Below are 12,141 nucleotides of genomic sequence, written 5' to 3'. Positions count from 1 at the left end.
GTCTAGAAGAATAGGAGGCCATTCTCTTCTAGGATATATCTGAAGGTCTCAAATCGGCCACTCTTAAAGTGCATGTTGCAACCTTATCTGCTATTTATCATTATATCATATATCATCTGCTATTTATCACTATATTTATCATAAATCATAGATGTGTTTAGAACACATGAGGAACGCTTTTAAACAGTAATCCTACTTTAAATCGACATTCCCCTTGGGATTTTAACATTGTACTTGAAGGCCTTAAAGGGGTACTCCGGCAGGGGCTTTTTTCCGATCTGGACGGGAGGAGGTGGCTTAGGGCAACGACGTCCACTCACCTCCCTGGTTCCAGCGATGGGTCCCGTATTGTGACGCTCCAATCCCCGCTGCCCGGCCGCTTCCTGGTCTCTGACGTGGGCTCGAGACGTGACGTTTCAAGTCCACTCAGCCAGTCAGTAAAGGAGGTGGGATCCCGCCTCTGTCACTGACTGGCTGAGCGGACTTGAAACGTCACGTCTCGAGCCCGCGTCAGAGATCAGAAAGTGGCCGGGCAGCGGGGACCGGAGCGCCACGATACACCGGAGTACCCCTTTAATCGTCTTCCTTTCAAACCTATTTTGGAGTACAGCCTCAAGTTCCTGTTCTACAAGACGGCCTTCCTGTGGCCATAATCTTAGATAAGACAAATCGGGGACCCTCACACTGACTATGCGTGACCGTGACCCTTACTGTCTTTTCCAGAGGGACAGAATAGTGTCATACCGATCCTGATTTGTTTCCATGGTGGTATCATCTTTCGTTGTCTTATGACCATTCTGTAACACTCCAAAGATTATCAGAGAGGTTGTCCAACATTTTTTTCTTATTGGAAATGTGAATAATTTGTAATCTGTCCCTTTCCCTTAGTGGTTTTCGCTAACATTTTATTCGCCTTTTTCTTACTGGTCCTCCTGCTCTGTTTCTGCTTTTTGGACTTTATGTGGTGTTTGTTTACATCCAGGTCACAGGGGTCAGCAATGACATCACAGCTCTGCAAGCCTGTAGCTCCACCCCCTCCTCTCTGAATCTAGCTCCACCCACTCTACCCATAGGCAGGAATTGTCTGTATTACTACAAGTGTCTTTTGAGCAGCATGGTGGCTCAGTGTCTGCCAATTACTTATTTATGAGCAGGGCTGGCTCCAGCTTTTTGTGGGCCCTTGGGCGACAGAGCCTCGGCGGGCCCCATTGAGAAGCAAATCATGGAGAGACAGGCGAAGAAAGATCTGCGGCAGAAGAAACATGCGGCTGCTGCATATATTTCTCCTTCCGTATCTCCTGATCTCTACGGTAGTCAGGACTCTGGAGGAGTCAGACAAAGTGACAGGAATATATATATACAGAGCAGGAGCTGTATACAGAACTAGCAGTACCAGCATGTGATTATACATATATATATATACACATATATATACACACACACACACATAGCAGGAGCTGTAGCAGGTCCTACAGTGATATATATATATACTGTATGACATATGATAGATATATCACTGCAGGACCTCTATATACAAAACAACTAGAAGCACCAGCACATACAGAAGACTATCAGTTTACAGAGCCTACCGTTCTGCCCTCTATCAGGTCAGGTGTCCGATCACATGACCCGCGACATCATCAAAGGTCCTTCTCCTTCCTACTCAAAGGTCCTTCTCCTTCATAATCGGCTGTAGGGAAGATTTGTGCAGGGACACGTGCCCGGGGACTCCAGTATGTATTAGCGCCCCCTAACTGACACATGCGGCCTCTAGGGGCCCAGTCCCCTGTGTTACTACACTTTTTTTTTTTTCTTTTTTTACTAACAGAAAAAAAATGTAGTAACAGAGGGGACTAGGCCCCTAGAGAAGCTGTGGGCCCCGGCATTTGCCCTAGTTAGCCGGGTGCTAACGCCGGCCCTGGTTATGAAATCAACTAGTTTTTTCACTCTTTGTCTGTTGTAGGACTACAAGCCCCAGCACACATGTACATGATAGGAGTTGTAGTCCTGGATTACATATACACTACATTAGCCATACTACAGGTGGGGTTCTATGAGGCAGGATTCTGTTACCTCAGCAAGAAATACATAAAATGGTGACTGCCATGAGGTGAAGTCTCCTCTCCTCTCTATATTACACACAGCGGCAGCACTGCCCTAACACTGTACATCTTTACACTACAATAGTAACACTATACGGGAAGATTTAGCAAAGCCTGGGCATGGGGAGCAGTTACCCATAGCAACCAATCAGATTGCTTCTTTAATTTTTAAAAAGGCCTTGGAAAATGAAACCTAGAATCTGACTGGTTGCTATGGGCAACTGCTTCCCTGTTCCTCTGCACAAGTTTTGATAAATCACCCCCTCATAGTTACATTATTTACTGTTATAGCTATAGCTCCAACCAGGGCCGATTCTAGCTTTTTTGCTGCCTGAGGCGAAAATTAAAATGGCGCCCCCCCCCCCTCCCCCGATACTAGTATAATTTGTGTAGGAACTTTTCTCACGTATTCTCACGTCGATACCTCAGCTATTAGTAATCTTATTATTTTCTCATTATGTATTATGATGTTCTGCAGAATCTCATCATAAACCTCAGCTGCTGCAGAACCTCATCATACACCTCAGCTGCTGCAGAACCTCATCATACACCTCAGCTGCTGCAGAACCTCATCATACACCTTAGCTGCTGCAGGACCTCATCATACACCTCAGCTGCTGCAGAACCTCATCATACACCTTAACTGCTGCAGGACCTCATCATACACCTTAGCTGCTGCAGAACATCACACTACACCTCAGCTGCTGCAGAACATCACACTACACCTCAGCTGCTGCAGAACCTCTTCATACACCTCAGCTGCTGCAGAACATCACACTACACCTCAGCTGTTGCAGAACATCCCACTACACCTCATATCAGTGATAGTGTGCTGTATACTTACAGAGGTGGTGCAGTCACAGAGATCCCGGCAGGAGAGGGAGGTCAGAGGTCATCTTCAGCGCGGCGTCCAGATAAGGGAGCAGCTTCTCCTCACAGTGACAGGAAAGAGGGAGGGGGGAGCGCAGGGGCTCTCTCTCTCTCCCTCTCTCTACATACTCTACAGATAAGTGTCATTCAGCAGGTGGTCTGCTGAATCCTCCGTCACTCCCCCCCCTCCCCCCCTCTGAATAGACTGGAGGGAGCTGAGCACTCAGCACAGGACCCGGTGGCCGGATGCACCAAGCCCCGGAGTGCAGAGTGCAGTACAGTGATTCCCTAGGCAAAAGATTCGGGGCAGTGAACTTCCTGTTTGGGGCACTGGCCCCGGATCTTAATGCCTGGGGACACCACTGCACTCAGCACTGTTAGATCGGGGCTGCTGTCATTTTAGCGAAGTTAAACTTCACTAAAATGACAGCAGAGAAGATTCTGCCGCCCCCTGCAGGACCCCAAGAGCTGCCGCCTGAGGCAGAAGCCTCAGTCTGCCTCATGGCAGAAGCGGGCCTGGCTCCAACCTATGCTGCAGTGCTGTACAGAGATTGTAGTCTGTCATGCTGCCCTTACCGCTGCAGTTTCTTCTGGGCTCAGATGTAAGGGGTGTGGCTAAAGAAATGTGGATGCATAACCCCGCCCACCTGATGACTCACTGTTCCCTTACTGGCAAGAACAGGAAACAGAAAGGGAACGTGACATCACAGGAAGTAAAGAAAACACAGGCAGAGCGGTCATGTGACTGAGCCTGAGAAGACAGTAAATGCTCTAAATAAAAAAATAGAAGTGTATGTAGAATATGCAACATCCACCAAAATCAATACAATGCTAGTTTATTAAAATATCCCGGACAACCCCTTTAAGGTGAAAATTTTATTCCTGGACCATTGGGAAGCGATAATATAGTTAATCTCCTGTGGTGCCATTGTGAAGGTTAGGGGAGAAAATAGTATTAGTCTTACCGGTAAGACTGTTTCTCCAAAACCTTCACGACGGCACCAATATCCCTCCCTATATTGTATTGCTGAATAAAATACTCACGTGGTGCTCAGAAATGGTTACAAAGCACTGGTGTTAGTGGAAGGGGAGGGGCTTTTAACCTCTCCTGTTTGTGCTTTTCCTGTCCCTAGAGTTAACTCCTGTGGTACCGTCATGAAGCTTTTGGAGAAAATGTTTTACCAGTAAGACTAATACTATTTTCCCCTTTCACTTAAAGGGGTACTCCGGGCTAGGAGTATTTTCCATGTATGGCCGGGGAGGGGGTGGATATAGATGCCGCCAGTCACTTACCTCCCCGATTCCAGCACTGGGTCCCAGATTGCACTGCCCCATTCTCCATTCCCACTGCCGCTTCCTGGTCTGAGCTGCAGCCTGAGGCGTGATGTCTCAAGGCAGCTCAGCCATTCAGCGGCTGAGGCGGGACCCCTCTACGACCGCCGAATGGCTGAACTGCCTTTAGAAGTCACGTCTCAGGCCGCAGCTCAGACCAGGAAGCGGCAGCCGGACGGGAGAACGGGGCAGTGCAATCTGGGACGCGGCGCTGGAACCGGGGAGGTAAGTGACCGACGGCGTCTATATCCACCCCCTCCCCATCCATACACAAAAAAATAACCCCAGCCTGGAGTACCCCTTTAATTAGGATGTACAATCTCTTTACACCTGTTTGACTGTTCCTTTTGTTCTGGATATTATGCAGTGACTGTGTGACCATTGTTTGTGTCAGGTTCCTATAAGGTGTAAGGACGTGGCGGTCTATTTCTCCATGGAGGAGTGGGAGTATGTAGAAGGACACAAGGATCAGTACAAGGATGTGATGCTGGAGGATCAGCAGCCCCTCCCATCAGCAGGTAATAGACAGGACTATATACACACCTCCTCTCTGTATTATCTGGATGGAAAGAATGAGTTCAGTCTCTGTATGTGTTCCCTCCAGTCAGATCCAGTAAGAGAACAGCACCAGAGAGATGTCCCCGTCCTCTTCTCCCACAGGATCAGGATCAGGTAGATGGAGATGTTCCCTATGATCTGTACATCCCACCTGACTTCTCCTACTGTCTGATGACTTTTACAATATTTCTCTCACATCTTATGAATCAGGGGGAAGATGAGAACAATATTAATGCTCCAGAGACAGATGACAGCAGTGATGAGCAGTATAAGGACATCACTACAGGGAAGGATCTGAAATCTATTAATGATACAGATGTGGTAAAAGATGTGGTAAAAGAAGAAGAGACAGATGACAGCAGTGATGAGCAGTATAAGGAGGACATCACAACAGGGAAGGATCTGATGTCTATTAATGCTACAGACATAATGGTAAAAGAAGAAGAGACAGATGACAGCAGTGATGAGCAGTATAAGGAGGACATCACTACAGGGAAGGATCTGAAATCTATTAATGCTACAGACATAATAGTAAAAGAAGAAGAGACAGATGACAGCAGTGATGAACAGTATAAGGAGGACATCACAACAGGGAAGGATCTGAAGTCTATTAATGCTACAGACATAATAGTAAAAGAAGAAGAGACAGATGACAGCAGTGATGAACAGTATAAGGAGGACATCACTACAGGGAAGTTTCTGAAGTCTATTAATGCTAAAGACCTAATAGTAAAAGAAGAAGAGACAGATGAAAGCAGTGATGAGCAGTATAAGGAGGACATAACTACAAGAATGGATCTAATCCCTATTAATTATACAGACATAAGGGTGAAAGAAGAGACAGAATATGGCAGTGATGAGCAGTATAAGGAGGACATCACTACAGGTAACCGCCCAGGTGAGTAGTGACCACTAAATGCAGAGAACAGTCACACATTCTCCTCAGTCACCGGCTGTAACTATTTATAGTGACCATCTTGTCGTCTATGTACTATGTATGATCATGTTACCCACTCTGCAGATACAGCAACCAGGATCGGCTGTGCATAAACTATATGAACCAATCGTTTATACATAGTTACATAGTCAATACGGTTGAAAAAAGACACATGTCCATCAAGTTCAACCAAGGAGGGGATGGATACAGGGAAGGGGGAGGGGTGATAGGTCCTATACATATGCATTTATATTATTTTGGTCTAAGAACTTGTCTAGCCCTGTTTTGAAGCCCTCTACTGTTTTTGCTGTCACCAGATCCTGTGGTAGACTGTTCCACAGATTCACAGTTCTCATGGTAAAGAAGGCTTGTCGCCTCCGGAGATTGACCCTTGTCTCTCCAGGCGGAGGCAATGCCCCCTTGTCCTTTGAGGGGGTTTTACCTGGAACATCTTTTCCCCATATTTCTTGTAGGGGCCATTTATATATTTAAATAAATTAATCATATCTCCTCTTAAACGTCTCTTCTCCAGACTAAACAAATGTAATTCTTTTAATCTCTCCTCATAACTAAGATGCTCCATTCCCCTTATTAGTTTAGTTGCCCGTCTTTGTACCCTCTCCAGCTCTAGAACATCCTTTTTATGAATCGGGTTCCAAAACTGAACGGCATACTCCAGATGAGGCCGCACTAAAGCTTTAGAAAGCGGTAATATTATATCCCTGTCCCGAGAGTCCATGCCTGTTTTAATGCATGACAATATCCTGCTGGCCTTAGAAGCAGCTGACTGACATCGTGTGCTGTTCTGTAGTCTATTATCTACAAGTACACCCAGATCCTTCTCTATCAGTGACTCACCCAGAGTAACTCCCCCCAGGACATATGATGCATGCGGGTTATTAGTACCCAGGTGCATAACTTTACATTTATCCACATTGAACCTCATTTGCCAAGTGGACGCCCAAACACTCAGTGTGTCTAAGTCATCCTGTAACATCTGCACTTCCTCCATAGACTGTACTGTACTACAAAGCTTGGTGTCATCTGCAAAGATAGAAACATTGCTGTTATTTACATTCTCAATATCATTAATAAACAAGTTAAACAGAAGAGGGCCCAGTACTGACCCTTGGGGTACACCACTTATTACCGGGGACCATTCGGAGTAGGAATCATTGACCACCACTCTCTGGGTACGATTATTAATCCAGTTACACATTAAATTTTCCAAACCGATAGACTTTAACTTACCCATCAAATACAGTATTGGGGCAGTCTGTGCGGGAACTACATGCTGGTGCTGTGTATACACGCTCAGTTACACGTTACCTGCATGAACTATATGAACATACGGACACTTAGGGCTCTATTACACGGAGTGATAATCTGCAGATTCACCCGATTATCGTTCCATGTAATAAAGACAAAAAGCAGCTGAAGAACCGGTCATTGTCTGATCGCCATCTTTCAAACAGGTTATCGGTATGTAGGGGGTCAGTAGTCCTGTTATTTATTTGAGAAGAGTTTCCGTTACTTTTCCTACTACGGACATCATCTCCCCGGCCTCCAGCTTCTAGATTCTTCTCCCTGACGCTTCCTGTGGATGGGAACAGATCTGATCATTCTTATTATGTTACATAAAAAAGAGTAACTTTCCATGTCTGCAATATGTTTAACCCTTTGAGGACCAGGCCCAAAATGACCCAGTGGACCGCGCAAATTTTGATCTTAGTGTTTTCGTTTTTCCCTCCTCCCCATCTAAGAGCTCCAGCACTGTCTGTTTTCTATCTACAGGCCATGTAAGTGCTTATTTGTTACAGGAATAGTTGTACTGTGTAATGGCGTCTTTCATTTTACCATAACATGTATGATGGAATACCAAATATATTATTTATGAAGATATAAATTGGTGAAATTGCAAAAAAGAATGCAATATGGTAACGTTTGGGGGGTTCCTGTGTCTATGTAATGCACTATATGGTAAAAGCGACATGATACCATTATTCTATAGGTCAGTCCGAACACAACCATATGCAGGTTACACAGATTCTCTAATGTTATAAATTTTTTTAAATGAAATCCTTTTTTTTGGCAATTAATTTTAAATAAAATGGGCCTATTGTGACACTTATAACGGTTTTATTTTTTCACCTACGGGGCTGTATGGGGTGTCATTTTTTCCGCCATGATCTCTAGTTTTTATTAATACCATATTTGTGAAGATCGGACGTTTTGATCACTTTTTATTAATTTTTTTTTATATATAATGTAACATAAAATCGGTAATCCGCGCACTTTTTGCCCTCTTTTCGTGTACGCCGTTTACCGTTCGCAATGATGCTTGTTATATTTTAATAGATTGGACAATAACGCACGCTACGGTATATTATATGTTTATTTGTTTATTTATTTTTATATGTTTTATTTATATAATGGGAAAGGGGGGTGATTTCAACTTTTATTGGGGGAGGGGTTTTGGGGTAGTGTAATAGTGTTTTGAACTTTGTTTTTTTACACATTTGAAGTCCCTTTGGGGGACTTTTACATACAATACTTAGATTTCTACACTGATGAATACTATGCCATAGGCATAGCATTGATCAGTGTTATCGGCGATCTGCTCATTGAGCCTGCCTGTGCAGGCTCATTGTAGCAGATCGCCGATCGGACCGCACGGAGGCAGGTGAGAGACCTCCTGCAGTCCGTTTTACCGATCGGGACCCCCGCAGTCACACTGCGGGGGTCCCGAACGGTAAGTGACAGGGGACTCCCCCTGTCACTTACACTTAAACGCCGCGGTCGCGCAGCGATCGCGGCGTTTAAGGAGTTAATGACACGCGGCAGCGCGATCGCTGCAGCGTGTCATTACCGGTGAGGTCCCGGCTGCTGATTGCAGCCGGCCCCCACCTGCTATGAAGCGCGCTCCTCTCCGGAGCACGCTTCATAGCGGGAGAAACACCCAGGGCGTACAGTTACGCCCTAGGTCGTCTGGGGACAGACTTCCATGGCGTAACTATACGCCCTGGGTCGTCTAGGGGTTAAGCTTCTATTACTGGGAAATAAGAGAAATGGTGTTTTCTCCTTTGCAGATGATTCTACCAGGAGCTCAGGGGGACATCAGATCTCCTCAGAGGATCATATCACACAAGATACAAATGAGGAGCCGTCCACTATCCCAGATACACCCTCAGCCCCTCACAGCAAAGATCTCTCATCTCATCCTGTTATAAAAGTCCCGTCTTTTTTATGTTCAGAATGTGGGAAATGTTTTTCACAGAAATCAAATCTTATTGAACATCTAAGAATTCACACAGGAGATAAGCCATTTGTATGTTCAGAATGTGGGAAATGTTTTAAAAGGAAAACAAATATTACTAAACATCTAAAAATTCACAGAGGAGAGAAGCCATTTTTATGTTCAGAATGTGGAAAATGTTTTACACAAAAATCAAATCTTGATAAACATAAAAAAAGTCACACAGAAGAAAAGCCATTTTTATGTTCAGAATGTGGGAAATGTTTTAAACACAAATCAAGTCTTCTTTGCCATAAAACAATTCACGGGGCAGGGAAGCCATTTTCATGTTCAGAATGTGGAAAAAGTTTTTTTTTTAAAGGAAATCTTATTTTGCATGAAAAAATTCATACAGGGGAGAAGCCATTTTCATGTTCAGAATGTGGGAAGTGTTTCTCACAGAAATCTGATCTTACTGCACATCAAAAAATTCACACAGGGGAGAAGCCATTTTCATGTTCAGAATGTGAGAAATGTTTTATTAGGAAATCAGATCTTACTGCACATCAAAAAATTCACACAGGGGAGAAACCATTTTTATGTTCAGAATGTGGGAAATGTTTTAGACTTAAATCAAGTCTTCTTTGTCATAAAACAATTCACGAGGCAGACAAGCCGTTTTCATGTTCAGAATGCGAGAAAAGTTTTGCTTTGAAAAGAAATCTTATTTCCCATAAAAAAATTCATACAAGGGAAAAGCCATTTTCATGTTCAGAATGTGGGAAATGTTTTTCACACAGATCAGCTCTTACTGCACATCAAAAAATTCACACAGGGGAAAAGCCATTTTCATGTTCAGAATGTGGGAAGTGTTTTGCTCAGAAAACAAAACTTGTTGAACATCAAAAAATTCACACAGGAGAGAAGCCGTTTTCATGTTCAGAATGTGGGAAGTGTTTTGCTCGGAAAACAAAACTTGTTGAACATCAAAAAATTCACACAGGGGAGAAGCCATTTTCATGTTCAGAATGTGGAAAATGTTTCATTCTGAAATCAAATCTTGTTGAACATCAAAGAACTCATACAGGGGAGAAGCCATTTTCATGCTTAAAATGTGGGAAATGTTTTGCTCACAGATCAACTCTTTCTAATCATCAAAAAACTCACACAGGGGAGTAGTCATTTTAATGTTCAGGATGCAGTAAATGCTGTTAAAGAAAACTAGAACTTGTTAAACATTATTATCATCAACCTGAACTTACATTCCGTATACTTGTAATGATTGTGGAAATTTTGAAATGATAGTTCATTAAGTTTTGTTAAACCTCAGAGGATGCACATATGGGAGAAGACATTTTCATACCCAGAATGTGAGAAGTGTTTGAAGGTGAAGTGTAGCCTTGTCCAAAATCTTAAAATTCAGAAGGGTTGAGCATTGTTTATGTTTAGAATGTTGGAAATGTTATACTTTGAAAGCAAGTCTTATTATGTATTAAAACATTCACACAGCAACTTTTATGCTCTTATTGTTGGAAATGTTTTATTGTGAAATCAATGCTTTTAGAACATCAGCTAAGTCACACAGGAGAGGAGACATTTTTAGTAGAGAGTCTACTGATCCCTACCTTATAGGGGAACTCCAGATATAGGTAAAAAAACAAATAAACCTGCTGCAGAAGCAACCCAGTTTTAAAACTACCAAAAAACCATTTGTTTTGAGAGTCTTTGTTTTATATTGAGTGGCTGTACGTGTAGGCTTTTACATCCTGATAATTTAGTCACTCTGTAAGTATCAAATTATACCACGCTGTATTCTCTACCTGCCACACCACTGTATTCTCTACCTGTAACACCACATAGCACTGTATTCTCTACCTATAACACCACACAGCACATTGTATTCTCTACCTGTCACACTACACAGCACACTGTATTCTTTACCTGTCACACCACACAGCACACTGTATTCTCTACCTGTAACACCACACAGCACGCTGTATTCTCTACCTGTAACACCACACAGCACACTGTATTCTCTACCTGTAACACCACACAGCACACTGTATTCTCTACCTGTAACACCACACAGCGCGCTGTATTCTCTACCTGTAACACCACACAGCACGCTGTATTCTCTACCTGTAGCACCACACAGTGCGCTGTATTCTCTACCTATAACACCACACAGCACGCTGTATTCTCTACCTGTAACACCACACAGCACGCTGTATTCTCTACCTGTAACACCACACAGCACACTGTATTCTCTACCTGTAACACCACACAGCACACTGTATTCTCTACCTGTAACACCACACAGCACACTGTATTCTCTACCTGTAACACCACACAGCACGCTCTATTCTTTACCTGTAACACCACACAGCACTGTATTATCTACCTGTAACACCACACAGCATGCTCTATTCTCTACTTGTAACACCACACAGCACGCTCTATTCTCTACTTGTAACACCACACAGCACGCTGTATTCTCTACCTGTAACACCGCACAGCACGCTCTATTCTCTACTTGTAACACCACACAGCATGCTCTATTCTCTACTTGTTACACCACACAGCACGCTGTATTCTCTACCTGTAAACGCGGATATTGGAATAAAGAACTTTTTGAATACATTTTTTTTCTTTTCATTTCCACGTACATACAGTGGGGAAAAAAAGTATTTAGTCAGTCACCAATAGTGCAAGTTCTCCCACTTAAAAAGATGAGAGGCGTCTGTAATTTACATCATAGATAGACCTCAACTATGGGAGACAAAATGAGAAAACAAATCCCAAAAATCACATTGTCTGATTTTGTAAGAATTTATTTGCAAATTATGGTGGAAAATAAGTATTTGGTCACCTACAAACAATCAAGATTTCTGGCTCTCACAGACCTGTAACTTCTTCTTTAAGAGTCTCCTCTTTCCTCCACTCATTACCTGTAGTAATGGCACCTGTTTAAACTTGTTATCAGTATAAAAAGACACCTGTGCACACCCTCAAACAGTTAGACTACAAACTCCACTATGGTGAAGACCAAAGAGCTGTCAAAGGACACCAGAAACAAAATTGTAGTCCTGCACCAGGCTGGGAAGACT

The 12,141-nt window shown here is 43.4% G+C and overlaps 1 protein-coding gene and 1 pseudogene across 1 annotated transcript; both read left to right on the top strand.

Annotated features, from left to right (window-relative positions):
• LOC138786596 (zinc finger protein 850-like) overlaps positions 1 to 12,141 on the top strand; it is a 55,900-nt pseudogene that overhangs the window by 21,055 nt on the left and 22,704 nt on the right.
• LOC138787582 (uncharacterized) lies at positions 4,678 to 6,501 on the top strand. Its single transcript, XM_069964929.1, has 4 exons — positions 4,678 to 4,822; positions 4,909 to 4,976; positions 5,073 to 5,760; positions 6,425 to 6,501. The coding sequence occupies exons 1-4, from the start codon at positions 4,738 to 4,740 to the stop codon at positions 6,499 to 6,501; spliced, it is 918 nt and encodes a 305-aa protein (XP_069821030.1). The 5' UTR covers positions 4,678 to 4,737.

The sequence above is a fragment of the Dendropsophus ebraccatus genome, chromosome 3 (assembly GCF_027789765.1).
Source record: "Dendropsophus ebraccatus isolate aDenEbr1 chromosome 3, aDenEbr1.pat, whole genome shotgun sequence".
Lineage (NCBI taxonomy): Eukaryota > Metazoa > Chordata > Amphibia > Anura > Hylidae > Dendropsophus > Dendropsophus ebraccatus.
The sequence above is the reverse complement of the archived record's forward strand: the minus strand, read 5'-3'. Positions and strand labels throughout refer to the sequence as shown.

What these genes read in the sequence shown, in the direction of transcription:
- LOC138787582 (XM_069964929.1), top strand. Translation starts at nt 4,738, where the DNA reads ATGGAGGAGTGGGAGTATGTAGAAGGACACAAGGATCAGTACAAGGAT. An exon ending in GCAGCCCCTCCCATCAGCAG is followed by an intron (nt 4,823 to 4,908) that starts GTAATAGACAGG and finishes TGTTCCCTCCAG; the next exon opens with TCAGATCCAGTAAGAGAACA. An exon ending in TCCCACAGGATCAGGATCAG is followed by an intron (nt 4,977 to 5,072) that starts GTAGATGGAGAT and finishes CTTATGAATCAG; the next exon opens with GGGGAAGATGAGAACAATAT.